The sequence below is a fragment of the Haliotis rubra genome, unplaced genomic scaffold (genome assembly GCF_003918875.1).
Source record: "Haliotis rubra isolate DU_JTF1 unplaced genomic scaffold, ASM391887v1 Scf569, whole genome shotgun sequence".
Lineage (NCBI taxonomy): Eukaryota > Metazoa > Mollusca > Gastropoda > Lepetellida > Haliotidae > Haliotis > Haliotis rubra.
Window position 1 is genome coordinate 96,196 of NW_025767267.1, and position 27,781 is coordinate 123,976.

Here is a 27,781-nt window from a genome sequence, read left to right on the forward strand (position 1 = left end):
AACCCGATTAGAGTTATCTGCTCTTGAATATCACGAAAACTGTGTACAAGTGTAGAAATACCCGGGAAACTTCAACGATGGGAAAGCGGTATTACTGTGATTATTGTGATAAGTCTTTTGCAGATAATGCGACCAACAGGAAGAATCATTTAATGGGTGTATATCACCAAAAACAGAAGAAAGCTCATTACGATTCGTTCGTAAAAAGAGGTAATTGAATATTGGTAACTTCTAAATTCATCATGGAGATACCCGCCTGTCTAATATCCAGTTGATGATAAGCCTGGTCTTATGTAGACTTTGAAGTCTTCGAAAGCGGATTCTCCGACTTGCGACTGTTCGCTTCTGAAGAAGTGAACAAGTAATAGCAGGACACAAATACACAAGCCGACATTAGCACAACCTGTAACTTAGTGTAAGTCTGTTATCCAGCAGATTAGGCATTTCAAAATTTCCCTACTGCGTGCTCATGATATCAAACACTGGACTGTCTGTACTAAATTTAACTTTAAACTTCATATATAGTTTTTCTGCTGTTGAGTGATGCATAAACAACAACAAACCGAACAAATATAAGAGGCAACTAAGGCACAGGAACCCGTTATCGCTATATGTAGGTTAAACACGGACCATAGATCTACACTCACGTCACATATATTAATAGAGTACAGTGGACTCTAAACAATCCGACACTCACTTAGACTGGGAAAAAAAGTCGGATTATACAGAGTGTCTGATAATTCAATGTCTCCTTGCTTGAATACTTTTCAAAGAGTACCATACATTGTAACTGGCTTATATCATGAAATTAAAGCTTAACAGCTATGTATACGCTATTTATATATGTGACGTGCATGTATATCTATGGTCTATGTTTAACCTACATTGTAATAACGGGTTCCTGTGGACTTAGGGGATAACAATCATCTGTTAAAGGGGCACTGATCCAGAGCAATCTCCGTGGACTGGTTGTTGCTTTTGTTATTGTTTTCACCAGTTAGTACCCGGATAATATCACAGAATTCATGACTGGTTCGTTACCTCTGCTGCGCCACCCTCATGCGCAATTGATAATATCACAGAATTCATGACTGGTTCGTTACCTCTGCTGCGCCACCCTCATGCGCAATTGATAGTATAAGTATAGACTGATCAACAAAGATGAAATCTTTTTTACTCGATAATCTTTCATAGTATCATATTTCACACACACGCCCTAAGTGCGACCTAGTGTATGTTGTCTGTCGCATTACACTTCACAGCAAAAAAAAAATTATTCTCTGGAATACCATAACAAATAAATAAAAACAAAATGCAAATATTAAAATTAAAACAGACTAAAGTTATAGCAACAATATCAGGCTATTACCTTGTTCGGGGAATGTATCCATCAATATCCACATGAAGGAATGAGATGCCATTCATCTGCAGCTGACAAAGTATCCTGTTCCATGTCATGTGTCTTTTAACAGTCTAATATGCGAAAAAGGTGATCTATCGTTTCAGGTTTTTCACATTGGTGTATAGTCCCATTGGTCACCCAAGATAGCACACCTGGCAACTAATTGCATGATGTCTGCCATTCTTTAAAAAATAATTTAGTTAGCCAATAATGAGCAATCAATCAATGTATTGGCGGTTAATCCTTTGAAGGAAGGACGTTGTTTTTACAAAGAGACTTTACGACAGGGTGTATTCAGTATAGATTAGTAAATCTACATACATAAACACTACATTTTGACAAATCCTCTGTGCAGGCAAAAAGCAATTAATCAATCAGCGTGTTATCGGTTAATCCTTTGATCAATGTTTGTTCTGTAACTCAGCTGATAATTCCTCTTGCTGCACTAACATGCGCATATTACATAAGATGTAATACCTTTGCATCAGACCTCAATTTATAATGATGGTTATTTACTCCAGACACAAGAAATGCCAAATGGGAACCTTTGTCGGGTAATCTGTGTGGTGTTGTCACTAATTATACCTAAATTCATTAACTGACCATCAAGTGAATGATGACTAAATAACATGTGTAGGTTTACCACCAAACAAGGGTTACAGCAAGAGAGTAGTAATCGCTGTATTGCATGCAAGTTTGATTGCCTGAAAAAAACCTTATGGGCCGACACTGTTTTGAGGATATATGAACGGAACTTCATTGTTACATAAGAAATATATATAAGCATTTGCTGTGTACTTAGTTAAAAACTGTATATACCTATGTACCTAAGTAAAATTTCAGATTTTTTTTGCAATGGCAAAGTGGGGTTGTTTAGTTTATGGATTCAAATATATCAAATGTGTGTTTTTGATATTATAGCATGCGTAATAGACATCATATTTTTACATGATTTAATATCGAGGTAAAATACACAGAAATAGGATCAAATTGGATCAGTCACTATACCATCAAAACATTTGAAAATCTGAAAAAGCCTACACTGCTGGGATACTTTATTACAATCGGACAAGAACTACCAGGGATATTTTCAAATAACGGCATCTGATGGGCATCCACCCTTCCTAATGTCCCATTGATTAGGTTGAAGAAATTCTGCCAGGGTAGACAGTAGCCCAGTCCCTGCGTCCGTCACGGTCGAGGGAGCAGGGGCTGACCAGTTTGCAGCTAGGTTTCGTAATTAGACTGTTGGCTGGAAACATTAATCGCTCTGGATCAGTGGCCCTTTAATTGACTTGGTTGATAGTACCTGTCCCAGTTGTGTAGAAAAAGATATATTAATTTTTCTCATGAACTGATGAATACAGAAAAACAGTTGCTGTCTCTTTTTGTCAAAATGCGTAAAACGAACTGCAAATGAACTGAAATTATTAGTCCGTTAGAATATATTATAACCAAAGTATGCTGCATTTCCTTGTTGGCTATAAAAGAGGTAATATTTACAGTGCCCTCAAGATTATATGTTTCTACCCTACAATGTCCAATCTTAGAGATCTGAAATGTAAAAACTATGTTTCAGAATTGTCATAAAAGGAATACAAGGTTATTAGAGGTACACCTACAGAATACCGGATACCTACCAGCTATCTTGTTTAGTGTCATGTCACCTTAACGCTAGCCCTAACCCTAAACCTTACCCCAACCCTAACCCTAAACCTTACCCTAACCCTAACCCTTAAACCTTACCCTAACCCTAAACCTTACTCTAACCCTAAACCTTACTCTAACCCTAACCCTAAACCTCTAACCTCAAACCTTACCCTAACCCTAAACCCTTACTCTAACCCTAAACCTTACCCTAACCCTAAACCTTACCCTAACCCTAAGTAAACTCGCGTGGTTTCAAAGATGGTGGAAGGTATCCGGCATTCTGTAGTCTTACCACTGTCCTTTGTCGACAGCTATTTAAGTTGATTACCTTGTTTTCATCGCTATATGGCTGTAATATTTCCGATGCGATGTAAAATTCACTCACTCACTCACTGTAGTTTTACCTTATTAGATCCCCAGTGACCTATGGTTGTCATTAGATGACTGACATTGATTGATTGTAAGACTGTCTTGTGATATTGCTGGAGACATCACTGTGCAGGATTGACTGTTGTCTGAGGCCAGGAAATAAATCAAGTTTGGTTTAAATATATTTTGCATTTATGGAGGTATAAATGTAAAATTCAATGTCTACAGAGTGTACTTATACCTCCATAAAGTTGATAATATATGTAAGTCTTTAGTAATATCAAAGACTGCCTATTCAAACTTTACACACTCACAAAACTGTAGATACCAAAATGGGGCGGTGGGGTAGCCTAGTGGTTAAAGCGCTGGCTCGTCACGCCAAAGACCCGGGTTCGAATCCCCACATGGGTACAATGTATGAAGCCCATTTCTGGTGTCCCCAGCCGTGATGTTGCTGGAATATTGCTAAAAGCGGCGTAAAACCAAACTCAGTCAGTCAGTCAGTAGATACCAAATAGGTACATTGTTCATCACGATGCAACTCAAGCCCCATTCAGTCTTCACATAACTGGCAAAACCTACTTTTGTTTTGTTTTTGTGTATAAGGAAACATTTACTCCCAAAAGAATTGTTTGGTTTAACAGTGAAATAACTTTCATATGTTACCATGATCATTATGTGTTAAAATCTAATAATTAGTGCCTCAAAGTTAATCTTTGTTCATTAAGGGACACTGGTTGCCCAATTGTCTAAGAAGCAGTGATTACTATACAGAGTTGCATCCCTTAGGCACACCAGGATCCTCTGTTCGAGTCTCAGGTCATTTCTACATCTGTCAGCACCATATTCATGCTTGTGGGTGTCTAGAAAATGGTAAATGTCTGAGACCTTTTATGGAGCACCACTTTCCAAACAAAACCGCCTCCGTGGTGTAGTGGTTAGAGCGTCCGCCCAGAGCGCGGAAGGTCACGGGTTCGATCCCCGACCACGTCATACCAAAAGATGTTAAAATATGGTACTTGTTGGTCCCTGCCTGGCGCTCGGCATTAATGGGTACAACAAGGACTGGTCGGCTCGGAGTCAGTATAATGTGTCTGAGTGGGGTATTCATGCTTCACTGCGGCATGGTATCTCAGTGGGCTAGCACTATAAAACCAGCTTAAGTCTGGGCTAGTACAAGCAGCCACACATACACATGCATGCACGTCGTCATATGAGCGAAATATTCTCAAGCACGATGTTAAACCCAATTTCACCTCACCTTCCTAACACACTGTTATACAACTGAAATACTGTTGAAAACATCTCTTTCTCACTCACACATGCCCACACACCCTCACTCACTCACTGTGTTCATATTTCAAGCATGTTTGTTGTGTTGCAGATCCAGCCAAGATCTTAGCGGAGTCCTCCAAACTGCCTCTGTGTCACAACTTCAGAACTACAGGTACTGTGTTAAATAATGTTAAAGTTATCTGTTATAACCTCATTTGCCCATTTAATTTGTGTTTGTCCTCAGCAACACGAAGTTAGCTTACACTTGGTATATATCATCCATATTGAGAAACACCATGATGGGTCATTTTTTTAGTTAATGCAAAATATGTTTCAATCCTTAGTAATAAGTACCTGCCATTTGCCATTGAAAGACAGTTACATATACAGTGTGCTGCAGTCACTTTATAGTGAGGTGAGGTGAGGTGAAATTGGGTTTTGCGTCGTGCTTGAGAATATTTAACTCAAATGACGACGTGCATGCGTATGTATGTGTATGTGTGGCTGCTTGTACTAGCCCAGACTGAAGCTGGTTTTATAGTGCTAGCTCACTGAGATACCATACCGCAGTGAAGCATGAATACCCCACTCAGACACATTACACTGACTCTGAGCCGACCAGTCCTTGTTGTACCCATTAATGCCGAACGCTATGCAGGGACCAACAAGTACCATATTTTAACGTCTTTTGGTATGATGCTGTCGGGGATCACACCCGCGACCTTCCGCTCTCCGGGCGGACGCTCAAACCACTACACCACGGAGGTGGTCGCAGTTACTTTATATAAGACCACATATATTGTCGGCCAACGCTATGAAACAAGCATCAATTTGGTTTGTATAATCAGCTACACTCACATGCAATATTGATAATAATGAGTGTATTTTTATAGCACTAAATACTCCAGGCACAAAGTCTCTCCTCTAAGTGCTTGGACAGCACCTTATTACCTTGGATAACCCAAGCTGCCTGTGAGGCGCTAGATGGTTATAGTCACATGACTATCCCACCGGGTACCCATTTTCTGCTGAGTGAACAAGAGGTATGTTTGAACAAACTATCTTGCCTAAGGTGATACCAGATGTATCACATGTGCTTCGTTGTGGGGCAGGACTGAACTCCTAGAAACTCTCAGGAGTCAATCTGCCAAACACGTTCACACATCCAAGGACTCTCCGCACCCAATGTTGCTTAACTTCAACTGATTTGTGACCTGAGCACTGTGCACAGGAGCATACATCCCCACCTAAATAACCCACGAGTATTGAAAATAGTGGGTAGTGGTGTCGATGTCGAAAGAAGGATTAAAAAAGGATTAAAAACGATTATCGATTTTAAAAAAAACATATTTTCGATTAATTGGAATTTTGTTGTTTTAGTTTAACACACCAGAATGAAGTAAACTAGTGATTAAATTTGACGAATATTCACGAACAAACATGCGCTCAACAGCATAAAGCTATGCGCATTGTAAAATTGTAACTACTTTTATTGTTTAATTACAATTCCAGTGTATTTGTTGCATGCATGCATTTCATAGCATGGCAGTATTAGTTATAAGGAACATTTATTAGAAAAAACCTGGGGAAAAGCCCTTAAAATTGGTGATTTCATTAAAAATGTATATTCTTTGCACATGATGGAATTTGTTCACATGAGGCATCAGCTGATGAATGTCAATCAATAAAACTTCAATCCTGAATTACGTTGGCACGGTATCATATATTCCTGCCTATTCTGTCCAAATTAATGTTGATGTTTGAATGGATACCTAATTTATTCACACACTCAACTTGTCACCATTTGGGCAAGGACACCGGGCAGCAATGTGAATCCGAGGAGCTACCCTGTACCATAACCCGTGAAGATCCGGGTTAGAATATTGATCTTCAGTAACCCATGCTTGTCGTAAGGGGCGACTAACGGGATCGGGTGGTCAGGCTCACTGACTTGATTGACACATGCCATCGGTTCCCAATTGCGCAGGTCGATGCTCATGCTGTTGATCACTGGATTGTCTGGTCCAAACTCGATTATTTACAGACTGCCGCCATATAGCTGGAATATTGCTGAGTGCGGCGTAAAACTAAACTCACTCACTCACCCTGCATAATATAGTGCAAAATATTGCTAACGTTTGAGATTGCTAAGTACATGGGTCCATCCTCATTTCAGAAATGATATTATACGTGCATACAGTCGCCAACAGCGCAAGGGATTCTATAAATCCGGCTGGGGAAGGAGTGTTGTAAATCTCCATGGTCCCCAGTATGGTGGTCCATCTTTGGTTGCTGGTGATCTGCAGCCAGATTCTATATTGTGTTGTTGAATGATGATTTGGCATATCAAAATGATCTGAAACTAGTTTTAAATATAATCTGTGATAATCTAGTTGTCATCCTGTTCTTCGATGACAGCTTTTTATAAAGTATTAATATATTTATTCTAAATGTATAACTTTTTGTCGTAATGATATGGCTGATATATTATGATGTACAATTTAGCTTACTCACTCACTTCAGAAATGATATGATTTCTGTTGATCCTAGAACTAAACAAAATGGGCTCAAAACAAGGATATGTCCACAAACAGGCCCACTGTATTTATGATCAGGGATTTACAGGATGCAGGAATTCACGTCCTATATGCATAAAAATTGACAATGGACGCAGCAAAATTTATTAGCTCGTCCACAGGGACGCTGAAAAAGTCCAAATACTTTTTGTAAAAATTCCAATCAAGTGACATAACTTATCACTGAGTTTGCTACTAGCTGGGTTATGGTATTATTTGCAATTTAATTACTGTAACAATGTGATGATCATGATACACAATACAATAACAGTATTAATAATAATATTTAAGTGTCTGGGACCCCCATTTTGTTGTCCAGGACCCTGAAAATTAAGAGTATGAGTCCCAGGGACCCTCAAATACAGGACTCAAGGTAAATCCCTGTATGATAATAGAGTAGAGATCTTATAAAACATAAAAAGAACATTGAGTGTTAATCTCAACTGTTGCTTGATGTCTAAAGCTTCACTAGATACATAAATGTCTTTGTTCTTCCAGGAGAATGTCATTTTGGTGTCAACTGTCGATGGTCACATGTGACGGACCAAGTCAGGGAAGAGCTGGAGAATGAAAGTGAGTACCAGTCCTCTTGCTTTATCTTATATTGGGATTCATCTGTTCAGTTGTCGGTTAAGTTCTACATTTTCTACATAGCTGGAACTATGAAATATAGCCCATAGATAATGGGCTGAATGACACCAGGTGTGTGTAACATGTAACAATATATCTTCCAGCCTCAGTTAGGAGTAAGAGAAAGACTCGAGACTGGCTGTGTGATATTGTATTATTTATCTCTCTCCTTCAGTCAGGAATAAGAGAGAGGCCTCCATTAAGCAAAGACAAGAGGAGGAGAAGGTGCCAACGCTAGAGGAATGGCTGGACAAACGAGCCAAGAGACTGAAGACCGAGGACGATGTGAAGAGTGGAATCCCAGAGCCATCAGATGAAGCCGCAGTGTACCAGCTTCCGGTGTATTCTCTACCTCCAAGTCTTGCCAATATCCCCAACCTGCCCCCCTCACTCCTACCCCCACTCCCAGACGCCTACAAGTATCTGCCACTGGAGGAGTGGGGATGAGTGTATTCTCTACCTCCAAGTGGGGTAGCCTAGTAGTTAAAGCGTTGGCTCGTCATACCGAAGACCAGAGTTCGAATCCCCAGATGGGTACAATGTGTGAAGCCCATTTCTGGTGTCCCCCGCCGTGATGTTGCTGGTATATTGCTAAAAGCGGCGTAAAACCAAACTCAGTCAGTCAGTACTTCCGGGTTTCACCATAATGGTAGAGATGCGAGACCTACATCACTTGGGTTTTACTTCCACATTAAGTGACCTGCCGTGACATACCTGAACCATTGTTGAAAGTGGTGTTTAACCTAACCTGCTCACTCAGATTATAGAATCCACACATCCCCTGAAGATCCAGGTTAGAATTGATCTTCAGCATCCCATGCTTGTTGTAAGAGACGACTATCGGGATCGGATGGTCAGGCTCGCTGACTTGTTTGACACATGTCATGTCCCAACTGCCAGGACTAGATTATTTACAGTCATCATATAGCTGGAATATTGCTGATTGTGTACCAGTGAAGATCCGGGTTAGACTTGGTCTTCAGGAACCCATGCTTGTTGTAAGAGGCATAATGCAATTGGGTGGTCAGACTCGCTGACTTGGTTGCCAAATGCATAGATCAATGCTAATGCTGTTGATCACTGGATTGTCTGGTCCAGGCTTGATTATTTACTGCTGCCATGTTGCTGGAATATTGCTGAGGGTGGCATTAAACAAGAACAAACAAACAAACAAAGCTGATTGCAGCATTCAACAACAAAAATATAGAAAAGAATCAATGCCAACACAACAGTGATTATAAGATTTATTACATGTCATATATTATGGGAACCATTTCTTAATTTCCTGTATGTACAGAAATTCTACAAGTCAATAAATGGACAGAGAACGTATCAACCTCTGCTGTTTCAATCTTGCCATCCTGTTTATGCCAGTAGTGGACCAAGAAGTGGTGCCGTTAAATTCGGTAAAATTTTGATATTTGTCGAGGTGGGGGTTGATATGAACATGTTGATGAAATCAAAGAATGAAACAAAAATTAACTAAAAATGAATCATTTCTTTGTGTTGAAATACACTTAAACCAGTCTTCCTATTCTACTACTACTACTGGAAATGACACTTTGTCTCCATCTTTTAAACAGAACTGTTAAAGTGAAATGTGAAACACTGGGAGATTTCTTAAGAAACTAATAAATGAATATTCATGCCCAAGGTTAGAACACCAAGGTATGACTATAATTCAGCAGAAAAGCCTAGGTCAGCTCCACGGCAACGAAATCATCTCCACGGCAACACTTTCAGCTGTAACAACCTAGCAACAACAACAGCATGTCTTTAATCAACAGTAACTACGAGATATGCTGTGCACAGTAAAACATGCTAACAATGTACATAACAGATGTAAAATTGTAAACAATTTACAGCTTACTTTTGGCAGAAGAGCAATTTTATAACTTGACAAAATGTTAACATCTTAACAATTTACAACACCTATCTGCATAATGCATGTAACAAGGCACCATTTGTTACAATTCTAAATTTTTATTTGAAAAGATCACTATATTTAAGCCATTCTTTACTTAAGTACACATAAGTGATTTGGATATTAATCTGATATTAAATCTTACAAAATCCCTTAAACACTCTTAAATGTATTTTGAAGCAAGTGTAACTACGGCAAACCAAAGCTGCAGAGGACGAGATTACTTTTTCACTATAAATATATATATATGTTTTGAATAAGCCAATCTCAATAAAATTATATCTTGGACTCCAGTATATTCTGTCTCTGCATTAAGATCTGACAACTCGACAGAAAGGGGAGTTGAAAGTTCGTTTTCGAGATACCAAAACCAAATCTGTTGCTAATTTAAACAGAAATCTAGATGGTGATTGGTCAAAGAGAACACGAGATATCGGAATTAAGGATCTAGTGTTAACAAGATTGGTAAAATACACTTTGAGATAAATTCTTAAATTATTTACAAAACATATCAAAGATTTACCCATTCCTATTATCACGACAATGATAGCAGTCGCCTTGCATACAAAATCAGTATCAGCTCTTAAATATTGTATTAATTATATGTGAACAAGGAGTTAGATATTATGACAAGGAGTATTATCCATAAAAAGTTTATTCTACTATACACATTTCAGTTCAACTTGATAAATTTTTGAGACAAAGTTGCAATCTATTTTTCTCTGCAGTAAACTTGCACTGATGAAAGTTAAATCAAGTTTTTGTACAACAGCTACATTACTACTTGTAATAACTGCATCCAAATTGTACATGCCTACAAAACTTAATAATTAGGATACTTAAACCAAAACTGAAAATAAAAACATTCTTTAATTTGCGTAACTAGTTAGACTGAATATACTGTGACAGCCTACTGTTATTTTGTCTCACTGTTAAGTATGTAGTGCGTGTGCCCTTTCTGCAATACCTCAGTCACACCACTTGGGTAAGTAAGGATTGTATCACAGAGATTCAAACCCAGTCCTCTGCAACCACTGTCAACATCCTAACCTACTGGGCTATTCTCCTTCAACTCTCACTGCTCAGTGCACTCAGCTATTAAACTTATTATGTACACGAAAATACATTTGGTGACATTCACCTTCATTCCTAGCATCAGTAGACATCTAAAACGCCCTGTATGTCAATAACACCTAAATGACATGTCCGAAATACGAGATTTATAATCGAAATTGGAAACAAAGCAAAGACAGAAAGCCATATATTTATGAAAAAAATAACAAATAGCCACTGAACACATTTTTATTTTTAAAAAATGTAAAAAAGAAGTAGAAAATGTTTAAATATAAGGAGTAGTACACCAACAAGGGATGTAAAAGGTCTGGAATGTATCTACGAAACTGAGACGCGAGTATGATATGGACACAGTTGGACTCAATATGGCTTAACTACAAGTATAGTTTGGACGCTAATATACTGAGGATAATCTGCCCATTGTACTGGTAACCACTTGTCCTATACCAAGATAAGCTCAGTGACAACTTGTAAGTTTATGTAAATATTTTAACATTATATGGTTGCCGTTTACAACCATATTTTATGTACGGATGTAACAGATGAATATGGTTTAACTGGGATACTGAAATACGGAGGATAATCTGCCCATTAGGTGCGTATTTGTCACCACTCGTGTTATACCAAGCTGAATGGCGACATGTAAGTTTACATAGATATTTTAACATGACATGGTTGCTGTCTACAATCTCATGTTATGTAGAATAAAACAGATGTGATTCTGTTTTGCATATTTAGATACGAGCTATACCTAAATATGGTTGTTTAAAACTGTTTTCACTAATATTGCAGCTGTATGACAGCGGTTTGTAAATAATCAAGTCGAAACTACACACTCAAGTGGTTGATATTGAGAATGACACGCCATCAAAGAACAACAGCAAGTCGTCAAGTCTTACGATTGATCTATAGTGACGTCTCCAACAGGTATAGATTGTTGACCTAAATTTGGATGAATTCATTGACCAAAATACTTATAGTCATAAGAACATTCTGATTGGTTCGTTCGTGGTTTCGTACATAACAATATCAATAAGGGGAGAGTACTCTAACAGAAATGGACGTATGGTGACGGATCCAGATCTCCGTGGATGCTTTATCTATGTTGCAGCAAGATATTAGGCTAATACTGTATATATACTTTATAACATGATATTGGGGCTGTTGGCAGTTATAAAACCAACAAGTTGTCCGTGTTGTTGGTCCTCGAAGTATTAGAATAACAGATGATTTAGCATGTTGTTTCCAATGTTGCCAAATATGCGTCAAGTTCACCATAATGTAAAACCTAATCTTGTACTGGCTGTAACACAAAGCACATGTCGAAATACATGGTTATAAGATAGTCATATGATATTATATCTCTTGGGCATAAACTAAAGAAGGCGGCATGAAAGTACTGCAACGATAAAGTACCTTTGTTCTGTTCACATTTAAAAATTTTGTATATTATATGTGCAAAAAATTAAATGGCACTCCAGCAGACCAATATTCATGTTTTTGGACATAATTCTTTTCCCATTCCACTTGGTCTGGCATCTATGGTAAACAGTAAACATTAATGAAAGTAAAAGTCTCTTGCACGAAGGCTTCATGCTATCAGTTTGTTTACCAAAATAATGGTCTAAAATTCCATGGAAAATGAAAACAAACTCAAAGATCCAACAATATGGAACCATTATTGCAAAACGATACAAATATATCACTGATTGGTTTCTTTGGTTTTGTAAAATAAAGATTTTATGTATATTAATCATTTCTCACAAACAGTGGGGATAAAAGTTCATGCTTGTAATTTTATTTCTCCGGATATTAAAATTCCCCAAAAGTTGTCTTCCTTTTTCTAATTTCAGTGTTTTTTGTCGGTCTTTTTAACAAACAAATCAAATATAAGGTCCAAGTGAATGAGTGAGTTTAGTTTTACGCCGCTTTTAGCAATATTCCAGCAATATCACGGCAGGGAATGGGCTTCCAGGAATGAGCTTCACACATTTTACCCATGTGGGGATTCGAACCTGGGTTAGCGGCATGACAAGCAAACGCTTTAACCACTGGGCTACCCCATCGCCCCATAAGGTCAAAGTCCAACCGCCCAGCCATTGATTTACAATCAGATATTTGTTTAAACCCAAGAGATCTGAGCAAGTACGTACACAGAACACAATTTGAGGAACTGGTTACACAGTACTTCAACATAAATAGTAGTCATCGAGTATAACATGAATGATAATACTGAAAGATGGACTAAATCACAGTTACATGATAATGTTATTTCCACAAACAAGTCACTAAAAATGCTGAAAAGCCCATTAGATTGAGAATAATTTTATAAAGACAGTTCCATATGCTACTGTCATAACTAAATATATAACACACACAATGCTATTTTTCAAACTGATAAGTATATTTCAATTCAAATTTGTTTTCCACAAAACAATTGAGCTGAACAAATTAAGCATTGTGTCTACGATATTATGTTTGAGTTTAAGTGAAATATTTCTATTTCAGAGAAATCACGGTGTCCGATTAGTTACTCATTATATTAATCTTATTTAATTATGATGATTATGAAGCTAGTACTAGTTAATTATACCAAATGAAATTATTAACTAAGTGCTGTTCTATATAAAGTTGGCACAAGAAATTCACTTATCAATATATGTTTGTTAGGTACATAATCATATTATACTGTCTGATTTGTCAAAATATGTGATACCCATTCATTGAATACATGATAATTATGAACATAGTGTATTCAGTTAATTTGTCAAATTTAATATCAATCAATTAGATACATCAAATATTCTAACAGATATGTATAGAAGTTTTACACATTTGCTGATTTTACTAGACAAATTCTGTAACCAAATGTTTCTTGAGTATCATTGGCAATGTTCCAAGCACACCTGTCTGTCCTTAACGAGCCTCAGCCCAGGTGTTCAAACATATCATCAAATCACCAGAAAAACATCAACATTAGATGACCACTGGTAATAAATAACACATTGGGACTTGAATCGGTGCCAGTCGTGTGTTTAAAAAATGACATTGCTTGGATATGAACTAGACAACCCATCAGACATTTACGACTAAAGAGGAAAAGATAAGTCTCCCATACTGAGAGAAGAAGGGTGGCATACTGTTGCAAGTCTGAGTGCTGGGTATGAATTATATCCAAAGATAATATGACCAAAGAATATTCAAGGGCACAGTAATAAGGAGATGGCAACACTAGGAGATGAATCGTCAGCCATCTTGATGTGAGGATATTGCGAATCAAATCAAAACCAGACATTACTATATCTGAGACAGACTGACTGAGTTTGGTTTTGCCGCTTTTAGCAATATTCCAGCAATATCACGGCGGGGGACACCAGAAATGGGCTTCACACATTGTACCCATGTGGGGATTCGAACCTGGGTCTTCGGGAGTGACGAGCCAACACTTTAACCACTAGGCTACCCCACCGCCCCCTATATCTGAGAACATTCAGTAACGGAATCCATTCAATAAAACTTTGAAAGATATTCTTTCACCTACATAAAGAGGTATCTTATTCTAGGATACACATTCCAGTCTTCATACCACTGAGCATCCGTCAACCTATGTTTTGAAGTGGAACAATTTTGGATAGACAACTATATATTGCAATAGATTGACTGACTGAGTATGGTTTTACGCTGCTTTTAGCAATATTCCAGCAACATCACGGCAGGGGACACCAGAAATGGGCTTCACACATTGTACCCATGTGGGGATTCAAACCCGGTCTTCGGCGTGACGAGCCAACGCTTTAACCACTAGGCTACCCAACCGCCCCATATTGCAATAGATGCAATGTCTATCCATAATAACGAAACTGCTTCTCTTCATCATAACAGCTTCCAAATGCTACTTAAAAAAGAAATTGTTTGTTTTATTTAATTCTGGCAAATATTTTCCCCCGACTTCCTTCAGGCAACCTGTACTTGGTTTAGTCAAAGTAATCCTTTGCATTACTGAATTCAAGTATCTCTGCTTTGAAATACATGTTAAGAAGCGAGCTTGTTTCTCTTTTCGAAAAGTCATCTCTTGAGGACATGCACCCCATCTTTGTTTGGAAGTTGTGTTCAGCGCAGTGTGAACCCAATCTATTGATCTGTCCAACTGGAGGACTTCAGCCCTTGAACCACATATGGTGTCACCTCCTACTTCCTAGAGCTGTTGGATTGCTATCTGCATATAGACTATCCTCTGGCCTTGAGCACAACCATTTCTATCTGCATCACATACGTTCTATATGGTTGCACTCTGAAATAAAACTTCATAGCACTTTAACTTTAGACCACTATGTAAGCTTTGTAATATCTACATCTCAACGTTCATCATATATCCTTGTAACTGAATGGACCAATATCTACAGCACAGAGTCTGTTTGTTTTACTGCAGTTGAACCATTTAGTATCCACTTCTAGTACAGTGAAATCCTTCCATTGTACTGTAGTGAAATCCTTCCATTGTAATGTAGTGAAAATCCTTCCATTGTACTGTAGTGAAATCCTTCAATCACAGTATATTCACCCTGCAGCTGAAACCTCAGTATCCACATTGAATCACTTCTAGTGCTGTGAAATCCTTCAGTTGTACTGCAGTGAAATCCTTCAATCACACTGCAGCTGAAACCTCAGTATATTGAATCACTTCTAGTGTGAAATCCTTCACTTGTAATGTAGTGAAATCCTTCAATTGTACTGCAGAGAAAACCTCGGTATCCACAGCACTTCACTTCTTTTACTGTGAAATCCTTCAGTTGAACTGCAGTGAAATCCTTCAACCACAATGCAGTAAAATCCTTCCGTATTCACTACAATTAAATCATTCAGTTCCACACAACACTGTTTCCGAACATACGGTACATCATTATGACTTCTCTGCATCTTCCCAACTGACGATTTCGGTAACAAGATTCCGTCTGCTCAACCACTGAAACCTTTGACCTCTGACCCTTCCAGTTCAACTGTAGTTAAATCCTTCAAAATCAGGAACTCATGAGGACTTTAGTTGATTCGTTCAAAATGGGGAACCATCAGAATCTGGAAAAATCAGGAATTTTTGCATGCAGCTTAATCCTCCAAAACCAGGAATCTGTCGAAATCTTTGTTCAACACCGATGAATTCCATCCAGGATTAAATCAACTGCATCTCTCATCCTTTCATTTACCACAATCAAATCCTTCGATTACAGCAATTGCCAACATGTTGTCACAGGAGATAAATTCCTCAGAAATACGTCCAAGGTTGTCACAGAGAAAGAAGGTTTCCCTGCAAGTCGACTTCCCGTCCAAGTGAAAACGAAAACAGTAACAGGGTGTTGATGAAGTAACTAAATCAGCGATGAGATATGACATCGAAATGTACAACACAATGCTGACACGTATAGCGGACGGCCGATGTGGATAGATCAGCGAGATATGACGACACACACACAATCTGTTGCACTTGGCCCAATGGTAACCTGAAGAGCTGTACCAGGCTCACACGCCTCACATCTAGTGCTATGCTTCACCTGAAATGGACAACAATACTGTCATGTCTATTTCATCATACATCACGTTCATATCAAGAGTGAGTGAGCGAGCTGAGTTTTACGCCGCACTTGGCAATAATCCAGCTATATGGCAGCGGTTGTAAATAATCTGATCTGGACCAGACAGTGATGACATGTGTCAACAAAGTCAGCGAGCCTGACCACCCAATCCCGTTATTCGCCTTTTACGACAAGCATGGGTTGGTGAAGATCAATTCTAACCTGGATCTTCATGGGTATCATATCATGAACAAAACAACAATACTAACATAAATTACACTTGCTCTGCATTACTTTTAACAAAACAACAATATCCGAACAAAACAACAATATTTACAGAGGTTACACTAGCTATGCGTTAATATCTTCACCATCCACAGAAGGTACGCTACGTATGTGAATTACTGAACAATTAACATCAGTTTATGGAGGTAGGAAAGTGAAAAAATGGTGCACAAACCAATTTTCACATTACCGTAACTTAAGATATGAATCTCAGCATTTGGTGAAGTGTACAAGTTGTAATTGTGTAAATGCCAGAGCAAAAATATATTGAGGCCAATTCTTACAAGTACACAACTCGGCAATATTAACTGCAAAGTAGGGCTGTTACAATTCAGTGGTGTATTCGGTGAATTGAGCAATATGCTTTCATGAAATTTATTAATGTTTTAAAAATGGAGTATGTTTACTTAAGTTTGGGTGTCATTATCAAAGCAAGATATGCATGATGGAATATACTCTAAGCCAGACAACATAACAGTCAACACTTATATATTGTATATGTTAGTAATGTGAGTGTGTATGGTTTTCCGCTGCTTTTAGCAATATTCCATACAGGTGGGGAGATTCTACTGATACACTTGAGCTAAGATAGCAATGATGGCAAGGATTAGACAGGAGCTTCAACAGATGCCGTGTTCATGTTATATGTAAAAGTTCTTATTAGAAGTGATACTTGTTATCACAAGATGTAAAAACAGTCTGCGACTTTAACCAGTTGTCCGGAGCCTGAGTCTAGTAAAATTCAGTTGGGTCAAGTGACTGACTGACTGAGTTTGGGCTTTACGCCGCTTTTAGCAATATTCCAGCAACATCACGGCGGGGGACACCAGAAAAGGGTTCACACATTGTACCCATGTGGGGATTCGAACCCGGGTCTTCGCCGTGATGAGCCAACGCTTTAACCACTAGGCTACCACACCGCCCCTGGGTCAAGTGAACTCTGCTAATAATGGTCCACATAGTTACAATAAACTCTACTAAAAATATAATGCTTATTGAGCCAATAGACTCGTGTGTGTTTAGTACAGACTGTATATATATATTTAAATATATGGGATATAAACAGACTAATCATTCAGAGTAACACCAGACCAAATATTATGCAAATGGAAACATTGTGTTATGGAATGTGGAATTCCAAAAGTTTTCATATATAGAAGTATTGTGTTGTTATGGAAACAAACAATCACATTCCCTTCTTTAAAGAAACAAAGCAAGTCTAGAAGACAGAAAAGCCAAGATGTTAGATAATATACATGTAGATACAATAATTGCAGAATGTGTAGATTTACCATTCTTTAAACACACTTCTCCCACCATGGAAGGTCTTACTATGCTGAAAATTGAAATTGCTGAATTACTTTATAGTCCACGTAAGACGGATTGCTCCCTAAATTTTGCATAGCAAATTTCATTAATCGATCCACACCATGGGTACGATGACCAAGTTAGCGAGCCTGACCACCCAATCCCGTTACTCGCCTCTTACGACAGGCATGGTGCTGGCAAAGCAACACCAAAATAAGGGGGCATCTAGGATTCAAACCATTGATCATAGGTTTCTGATACACGAAAGGGACATAACTCTGCACATCTAGTCCGTGTCGCAAGTCGCCTTTTTGCACGGTGTGGGAGTGACAGAGGTTTGAGAAAAGAACTGCATTAGAACAAATGGAGTAATAGTCACCCATATTATTATTATTATTATTATTATTATTATTATAGGATATTTATATAGCGCACATATCCAGGCAACTAGTGCATGCTCAAGGCACTGGTATTTTTCCCTCGATCAATGGATCTCAATCTCTCCACGGCACATTGTATTATCAATCTCAACCGCCTGGGGAGTATACAACTCTTGCAGCGACTAGGTGCACCGAATTGTTGTGGCTTTCTCATCCTAACGAGGTACCCATTCACAGCTGGGTGGACTGGGACACATAGTCACAGTACTTTGTCCAAGTTCACCGCACGTTGCTGTACCTAGCGAAGAAATTCTACCAAGTGACTTACTACAATCTATATCGTTGAACCTAGGACTGTGAGGTGTGTCTTCGTGAGAGCCACTGGTCACTGATGTTGACCGACTCCCCCGCGCCCATAGCGGAGCTTGATTATGACTGGCTAAGAAGCTGTCTATGTCTTCGTCCGACAGGTCATCGATGTCATCACTGAAACAAACAAAACAAATATTGCAATCGTAGCCCATGTAGAAAGCAGATGATTTACGATCATCTTAGTACCACAATCATTTAGCCGAACAGGGTTCCGAAGTATCACTTGATTGCACAGAGAAGAGTGAGTGAGGTGATTTAGCCATTGTTTCGGTAATGTTCACAAATGCTGAAAATATGCACCAGAATTGTCATCACAATTTACAAAGTGACCACAGTCCTATGACAATCATAAGTCTATGCATTCTATGCTGAGATTTATACACGGAAAGGGAACGCTTAGCTGAGCTGTAAGCAGCAGCATCTTTAAGTCCACACCTACCTCCTACCCAAAGGTTGACAAATATCCTCATGCAAAATATTCTCAAGGGGTCATAGTTGTATTGTAGAGGGTAATCATTGGCCAGAGAATCTGAAGATATGCAACACCAACTAATGCTTCAAGTTATCTATATTCCTTTCCTACGAGTCATAAATGTCTACCTATGCTGAACACCAACTTCTTAATGCCCCTCCAAGAAGTTGTCTACCTATGCTGTATACTTAACAAATGTCTCAACCACATGTTATAGCTGTTTATGATTACATGATTACAAAACCACCTTCACTACTGCAGGAGTGTGATCGTATATTTTGCTTCAGGTTTCAGTAGGCGGGGCAACAGGAAGTGTTACTGACCTGTCTGACATGAGACTGTCATCACTGTCCAGGTCCTCCTCCAGGGCCGCCTGCAGGTCATTGATCCTCTTGAAGGCCAGCTTCAGGTCAGACTGGTTCTGTATAGCATCTACCTCCAGCTCCTCTACTCTGCTGTCCTGTATCAACAACATGGAGGATGTGAAGACAAAAAACCTAGTATTTTTTGTTAGTGTAACTCGCACATAGCACTATACCAGCTATATGGCGGCAGTATGTACATAATCAAGTCTGGACCAGACAATCCAGTGATCAGCAGCATGAGCATCGATCTACACCACTGGGATACAGTGACATATGTCAAGCAAGTCAGGGGGCCTGACCACACAATACCCTGGGTTGCTGAAGACTAATTCTAGCCCGGATCTTCACAGGTCATGAACTTCATAACAACCAAGCCTCTGTGTTTGCCAAATTAACACCCTGACTACTTCTTCCATTGATGAGTATAAAAATAACAAACAACAGACATTAGTGGGCACAGGGCATTCATTGCCTTGTGCCGTATTGGCATTTCTAAACTATTAACAATTATGAGTGATTTTGCAGTTTATCGTTCTCCTCTGGAGACAAAGGTATTATGAGTATTACCCCAGAGATGTACTTATATTTATACCATGTTCATAATAGAGTAGTGTAAGTACTTAGAACTGGATAAAACTTAGGCAATGAAAGACCTGTTGCCATGACAGAATATGCCAGAATTATCTCCCCTTGATCGGTAATTTTCACACTTGTCAGACTGACTGACTGAGTTTTGGTTTTATGCCGCTTTTAGCAATATGCCAGCAACATCAAGGCGGGGGGACACCAGAAACGGGCTTCACACATTGTACCCATGTTGGGATTCGAACCCGGGTCCTCGGTGTGACGAGCCAACGCTTTAACCACTAGGCTACCCCACTGCCCCCCCACACTTTTCAGAACCATGAATGTTGAACAAAACTTCGATCAATTCTTACCAGTTCCTGCTTCTTATTGCAGGCATCAAATTCCTTCTTCTGGGAGTCTGTCAACTCTTCTCGGAGATCTCGCAACTGTTTCTGGAGACGTTTCATGGACTCCTCAATCTGCATTTTGGCCATAACAGCGTCTCCTTTCTCAGTCTTCTCTTTCTCCAGCTGTTCCTTTAACCTGGACACCTGGACCTGTACATCAACAGACACTCAGTACCTCACGCACTTAGTCACATCATCCTTAACCTGGAGTCACATCATCCTCAGTAACCTGACACCTGGACACCTGGACCTGTACATCAACAGACACTCAGTACCTCCGGCACTTAGTCACATCATCCTTTAACCTGGACACCTGGACCTGTACATCAACAGACACTCAGTACCTCAGGCACTTAGTCACATCATCCTTTAACCTGGACACCTGGACCTGTACATCAACAGACACTCAGTACCTCCGGCACTTAGTCACATCATCCTTTAACCTGGACACCTGGACCTGTACATCAACAGACACTCAGTACCTCCGCACCACTTAGTCACATCATCCTTTACTCACCTGGACCTGTACATCAACAGACACTCAGTACCTCCGGCAGTCACATCATCCTTTAACCTGGACACCTGGACCTGTACATCAACAGACACTCAGTACCTCAGGCACTTAGTCACATCATCCTTTAACCTGGATACCTGGACCTGTACATCAACAGACACTCAGTACCTCCGGCACTTAGTCACATCATCCTTTAACCTGGATACCTGGACCTGTACATCAACAGACACTCAGTACCTCAGGCACTTAGTCACATCATCCTTTAACCTGGATACCTGGACCTGTACATCAACAGACACTCAGTACCTCACGCACTTAGCCACATCATCATGACATATAGCTGCAACACTGCTGAAAAACAGTCATACAGTCCGATATTGCTACACATGGTTTCTTATTTGTTGTTAACATCACACTCAGCAATATTCCTGCTATATAACATTGGTCTGCTAAACATGCAAGTCTACTACAGTGTCAAAACTTTTGGCAATATTTCCTGAATATATTAAAGCTGTTCCATGGAGTAGTATTATGTGATCTTTCTTGACCATAAGAAATTTTATTACAATAAAGGTTTCGGACTGAAGGCACCTCTTGTCTCTCACCTCTATTCTCTGTCTAGTCGTCTGTTCTAGGTCTAGTTTTGCTTCCAGCTCTCGGATCTTGTTCTCTAGCCGTGTGACGGAGTGTTTGTCGACGCTAGTGTCCTCATACGACATGACCTTGGATGACAGGTTCTCAACCTACAGGAGGAAACGATCAGTCACAGTTTCCAGATGATTTTATATAAGGTATTTACAAAGATGATTTCTTATTACCATAATGGTAATTATTGATGGGGTGACACTACGTCAAGCATGTGTCAGAACCTGGGTCTTTGGTGTGACAAGCAAATGCCTGAACCACTGAGCCACCAAAACGTTCCCATGGAAACCAGTAAATAACTGAATTATTGAACATATATTAATATTTTAAAATTTTAAATTGCTGATACAAAATTACAGATTTCAAAATTAGAAAATGGTTGCTGATTGAGCTTGGTGTAGTGCTGCTTTTAAAGTATTTCCTTCATATCACTGCAAGTTAGCTTAATGTGGTTTCAGGAAACATAAATTATACATTCATCTTTCCAAAATGTCTTACCTCTTGCTGAAGACTACTTTTCTCTGTAGATAAATCTTCTATTTGCTGAAGCTGTGCTGAAAGTGTTATATGATCAACCGATTGCTGAAACGAGAAAATGGCATCAGTTAAACAACAGGATGGGCATGAAGAGGTGAAAGAGAGAAAACACTTCTTGTGGTGCTGAGAGTGAAACTCCCTCAAGACCTTGACTGAAGGTTTTACAACATTTAGCAACTTCATTCATTCGGGTCTCCAAAAGTTTGGACACAACACAATGAAATTGAGCAATAATTTACAAGTTTTGGACACAACACAATGAAATTGAGCAATAATTTACAAGTTTATCACGGAACCACACAACACAGTACAGTTGACCGAACCCACATTGGCCCACACAACACAGTACGGTTGACTGAGGGTATTACCTGTTGCACCACAACACAGTACGGTTGACCGAGGGTATTACCTGTTGCACCACAACACAGTACGGTTGACTGAGGGTATTACCTGTTGCACCACAACACAGTACGGTTGACTGAGGGTATTACCTGTTGCACCACAACACAGTACGGTTGACTGAGGGTATTACTTGTTGCACCACAACACAGTACGGTTGACTGAGGGTATTACCTGTTGCACCACAACACAGTACGGTTGACTGAGGGTATTACCTGTTGCACCACAACACAGTACGGTTGACCGAGGGTATTACCTGTTGCACCACAACACAGTACGGTTGACTGAGGGTATTACCTGTTGCACCACAACACAGTACGGTTGACTGAGGGTATTACCTGTTGCACCACAACACAGTACGGTTGACTGAGGGTATTACCTGTTGCACCACAACACAGTACGGTTGACTGAGGGTATTACCTGTTGCACCACAACACAGTACGGTTGACTGAGGGTATAACCTGTTGCACCACAACACAGTACGGTTGACCGAGGGTATTACCTGTTGCACCACAACACAGTACGGTTGACACCCCCACGGACCCACACAACACAGTACGGTTGACTGAGGGTATTACCTGTTGCACCACAACACAGTACGGTTGACACCCCCACGGACCCACACAACACAGTACGGTTGACCGAGGGTATTACCTGTTGCACCACAGCCTTGTATTTCTTCATGACCTCAGCCATGTCCTCCTCATTCTCCTCCACCTTGTTCTGGAGGTCCGACTTCTCTCTCAGAAGCGTCATATTACGGTCCTCAGCCTGAAAGACAAACATACACATTGTAAGCCAGCCATATGGATTGAATGTTTGTCTGTTTGCAACTGTTTAATGCAATATCCCAGCTATATGGCCACGGTCTGTACATAATCAAGTCTAGACCTGACAATCCACTAATCTACAACATAAGGATCTATCTATGCAACTGGGATACGATGACGTGTCAACCTAGTCAGTCAGCCTGACCACCCAATCCACTTAGTCGCCTTAAAACAAGCATGATTGAATGAGTGAGTTTAGTTTTACATCACTTTCAGCAATATTCCAGCAATATCACGGTGATGACAAGCATGGGTTGCTGAAGACCAATTCAAACCCCAATCTTCACAAGTCTAAATGGATTCGAAATCATCATCGTCATCGTCATCATCATCATCATCATCGTCGTCGTCATCATCACCATCATCATCGTCGTCGTCATCATCATCATCATCATCGTCATCATCATCATCGTCATCGTCATCATCATCGTCGCATCATCATCATCATCATCATCATCGCCGCATCATCATCCGCCGCCATCATCACCACCGTCATCATCATCGTCGTCATCATCATCATCATCATCATCGTCGTCGTCATCATCATCATTGTCATCATCATCATCATCATTGTCATCATCATCATCATCATCATCATCATCATCATCATCATCATCATCATCACCATCTATTACTGTCACTATTACTAATATTATTACTGCTATCAGTATTACTATTACTACTGTTACTGGTATTACCTCCTGCTTGGAGCGGGAAAAGTCCTCTATCTGCTGCTGAAGGTCCTGTATTTCAAGCTCCATCCGTTTCTTGGCCTTCACTGCGGCCTGAGATGAAAACTGGGCATCATCCAGCTGAAACACAGAAACAGATAACAATACTCCCTCCTTCACAATGGATGGACTCTCAGCTCAATGCAGAATGGAAGGTTGTGGTCACTGACCCTGGTCCGTGGCAATCCTATGCAATGCTATTATCACCAAAACATAGGACACTGATTCTTACAAGAGTCACTTTCACTTCACCTGATCAGTTTTCATTCCAATATTTCCCAAGGCTTAAAAGAATTGAAATTGTGTTGTAGTATCTGAATTACTACCGAAGGCCTGATCTCCAATGATATGAAGGGGACCCACACTGAAACTCTGGGTGTATATGGGCCTCAGCAATGACCAGTTGACCAATGACCAGTTGTTCCGAGATACTGATGCCAAGAACCCACACTGAAGGTCAGTGGGTCTTTCCACACATTAATGACCCAGAAGCCAAATCAACACATGATTCAGAGAATGCTGTCAAAACCAAGCTGTCCTCACCTCAGGGCTCCAGATAACTTTTGGGTGTGTGAGTGTACTTACACATCATACTGCAAGTGGAGGTTTTGAGGCGTACATTACACGCCTGTACGCCCCTTATCTGTAGCCCTGCTCACCTGGTTCTTGAGCTGGTTAATCTGTGACTTGGCTCCTTCTACAGTCTTCTGTTTCTGGAGTGTGTTGCCAGCATCCTTCAACAACGCCTTGGTCTTCTTCAGCGTCCTCCTCAGACGCTTCTCGGTATCTGGAACAGTTCCACGAGTCTCAATAAACGATGTGTCATGTTTCACATACCATCTCACACATGTTCTCAGGTAGTGGCATTACTGGCTACTTGTATTAGTCCAGATTAAAGCTGGTTTTATAGTTCCACCCTAGAGGGATACCACACTGCAGTTTATGATGAATACATCACTCACAGCACACTGATTTCAAGTGAGTGAGTGAGTTTAGTTTTACGCCGCTTTTAGCAATATTTCAGCAATATCATGGCAGGTGACACCAGAAATGGTATTCACACATTGTACCCATGTGAGAAATCGCACCCGGGTCTTCGGCGTGACAGGCAAATGCTTTAACCACTAGGCTACCCCACCTCCCCATAGACTGCCTTACCCCACTAGTAACACACAATCATGGGAAGGTAAGACTTAATTACAGCAAACTACCTATAAAGCCAAGCTTATAACAAACTAATGGATATAACAAACGGATATCACAAACTCACTGCTATAACAAACTAATGGATATAACAAAACTAACGGATACAACAAACTAACAGATATAACAAACTAACAGATATAACAAACTAACGGATATAACAAACTAACAGATATAACAAACTGCATTTATTGGTCCTGGCTACTTGCTGTATATTGTTGTTAAATGTGTATAAAAAACACCATTACAACAAAATAAGTGGGCCCTGTGAGTCCATTTTAACCCTAGTTTACTGTAATACTGAAATATATTTGCCATCTTGACCAATGTCCCAGTGATATGTTTCACATCCCTCAGCCTTCAACCTACCCTTATCCCTGGCCGGGGCACGTGCTCCCATGTCCTGCATCTGTCTCTCCAGGTTGTTCTTCTCCTCCATAATTCTCCTCTTCTCCTCGTATTCTTCTTCCACCTGGGACTCCATCTGCCGCAACTGTAAAAACACAAAATTGGTTACGTTCTGTACATCACTATCACTGCCGAGCAGTTTTGTCTTGCCATAACTTGATCATGTTTATTTGGATTTTACTTTTTGACAGCAAAGACCAACAGTGACTGATTAGACAGACACCTGCAAAAACACATAGCACTTCTACCTAATGTACGAAAAGTCAATACCTTAAAACACTTAACCGATGAATTTTGAAGCATTATTAACAATGATAACAATTCTTAAAATACTACCTCTAACACTTGATTAGATACAACCTTTTTGCTCTGAAACTTATTTCTGATCAATAGGTTTATAGAACAAAAAAATTAAAATCCATTGAGTTGTGTTTCTTCCTAGTGGTCTTCCCAAGCCGCTATCCGAAGGAGTTGTCTCCCATGACAAGCAGGGGAACTTCATAATGTTTCTAGTGATGCACATGATCACATGTTAATATTCAGACATTGCCTCCCCCCAGTTTATTCTTTGCCATTACCTTCTTCTGGGTCTTGAATCTCATCTCCTCCATCTCCTCATCTTTCTCCTCCAATTCCTTCAGGTGTTGCTGACGTTGACGCTCCAGGTTCATCTCCAGCCTCAGTTTACCCTGGAAATATGGAGAAACACAATTCATGAAGTACTGCATCAAAATGACAAGAATGCCAACTTCAGATACGTTAGTGCTAACGTGAATCCAGTATGTTTCATTACAGCTAAACTTCTATATTTTTCACTAACTGTATCCAACTGTTGCAGAAGCTCTAAATATCAGCCTCAGCCTCAGATTCAGCCTCAGCCAGCATGGGTCATCCTCTATCCCACCCCTACCTCTTTCACCCTCTCCTATCCCAACCACAGCCTGGTGGACCTCCCAACCTGCCCCAGCTCCCAGTACCCACCTGCCCCTGCCCCAGCTCCCAGTACCCACCTGCCCCAGCTCCCAGTACCCACCTGCCCCTGCCCCAGCTCCCAGTACCCACCTGCCCCAGTTCCCAATACCCACCTGCCCCAGCTCCCAGTACCCACCTGTTCCAGCCCCAGAACCCACCTGCCCCAGCTACCCACCTGCCCCAGTACCCACCTGTTCCAGCTCCCAGTACCCACCTGCCCCTAGCTCCCTGTCTATGCCCCACCTGTTCCAGCTCCTGTTCAGTACCCACCTGTTCCCAGCTCCAAGTACCCACCTGCCCCCAGCTCCCCTGTTCCAGCTCCCCACCTGCCCCAGCTCCCAGTACCAACCTGCTCCAGCCCAAGTACCCACCTGTTCCAGTTCTCTGTACTCCAGCTCCCAGTACCCACCTGTTCTGTTCCCAGTACCTGCTCCTGCAGCTCCCAGTACCCACCTGCCCCAGCTCCCAGTACCACCTGTCCAGCTCTAGTACCCACCTGTTCCAGCTCCCAGTACCCTGCCCCAGCCCCTGTTCCAGCTCCCCAGTACCCACCTGCCCCAGCCCACCTGTTCCAGCTCCCCAGTACCCACCTGTTCCAGCTCCCAGTACCCACCTGCCCCAGCTCCCCTCCCAGTACCCACCTGCCCCAGCTCCCCAGTGCCCAGCTCCCAGTACCCACCCAGCTCCCAGTACCCACCTGCTCCCCCCTGTTCCAGCTCCCAGTACCCAGTACCCCCAGTACCCACTGTTCCAGCTCCCAGTACCCACCTGCTGCTCCCAGCTCCCAGCCCTGCCCACCTGCCCCCAGCTCCCAGTACCCCCACCTGCCCCCTGCTCCCAGTACCCACCTGCCCCAGCTCCCAGTACCCACCTGCCCCAGCTCCCAGTACCCACCTGCCTGTACCCCTGCTCCCAGTAC

At 40.7% G+C, this 27,781-nt stretch overlaps 2 protein-coding genes across 3 annotated transcripts in view; one reads left to right on the plus strand and one right to left on the minus strand.

Moving 5' to 3' along the window:
- Positions 1-23: 23 nt before the first annotated feature.
- On the plus strand, positions 24-27,695 carry LOC124254223 (zinc finger matrin-type protein 5-like). Of its 2 annotated transcripts, XM_046688112.1 has the most exons (6): positions 24-210; positions 4,806-4,868; positions 7,771-7,845; positions 8,078-8,371; positions 25,003-25,013; positions 27,681-27,695. In XM_046688112.1, the coding sequence occupies exons 1-4, from the start codon at positions 78-80 to the stop codon at positions 8,347-8,349; spliced, it is 543 nt and encodes a 180-aa protein (XP_046544068.1). In that variant the 5' UTR covers positions 24-77; the 3' UTR covers positions 8,350-8,371; positions 25,003-25,013; positions 27,681-27,695. The 2 variants fall into 2 exon arrangements, with proteins under 2 accessions (XP_046544068.1, XP_046544066.1); XM_046688110.1 differs by lacking the exons at positions 25,003-25,013; positions 27,681-27,695 and having other exon boundaries at positions 8,078-8,786.
- The window catches only part of LOC124254221 (unconventional myosin-XVIIIa-like), a 149,243-nt gene continuing 136,287 nt past the window's right edge, over positions 14,826-27,781 (minus strand). Inside the window, 11 exon segments of the mRNA XM_046688108.1 lie at positions 14,826-16,446; positions 18,769-18,926; positions 19,608-19,744; positions 20,588-20,773; positions 21,743-21,880; positions 22,281-22,364; positions 23,373-23,489; positions 24,247-24,360; positions 24,939-25,066; positions 25,852-25,975; positions 26,469-26,579. Coding sequence (XP_046544064.1) covers positions 16,436-16,446; positions 18,769-18,926; positions 19,608-19,744; positions 20,588-20,773; positions 21,743-21,880; positions 22,281-22,364; positions 23,373-23,489; positions 24,247-24,360; positions 24,939-25,066; positions 25,852-25,975; positions 26,469-26,579 — 1,308 coding nt within the window. The 3' untranslated portion in view covers positions 14,826-16,435.

What these genes read in the sequence shown, in the direction of transcription:
- LOC124254223 (XM_046688112.1), top strand. Translation starts at nt 78, where the DNA reads ATGGGAAAGCGGTATTACTGTGATTATTGTGATAAGTCTTTTGCAGAT. An exon ending in CGATTCGTTCGTAAAAAGAG is followed by an intron (nt 211 to 4,805) that starts GTAATTGAATAT and finishes GTTGTGTTGCAG; the next exon opens with ATCCAGCCAAGATCTTAGCG. An exon ending in GGAAGAGCTGGAGAATGAAA is followed by an intron (nt 7,846 to 8,077) that starts GTGAGTACCAGT and finishes TCTCTCCTTCAG; the next exon opens with TCAGGAATAAGAGAGAGGCC.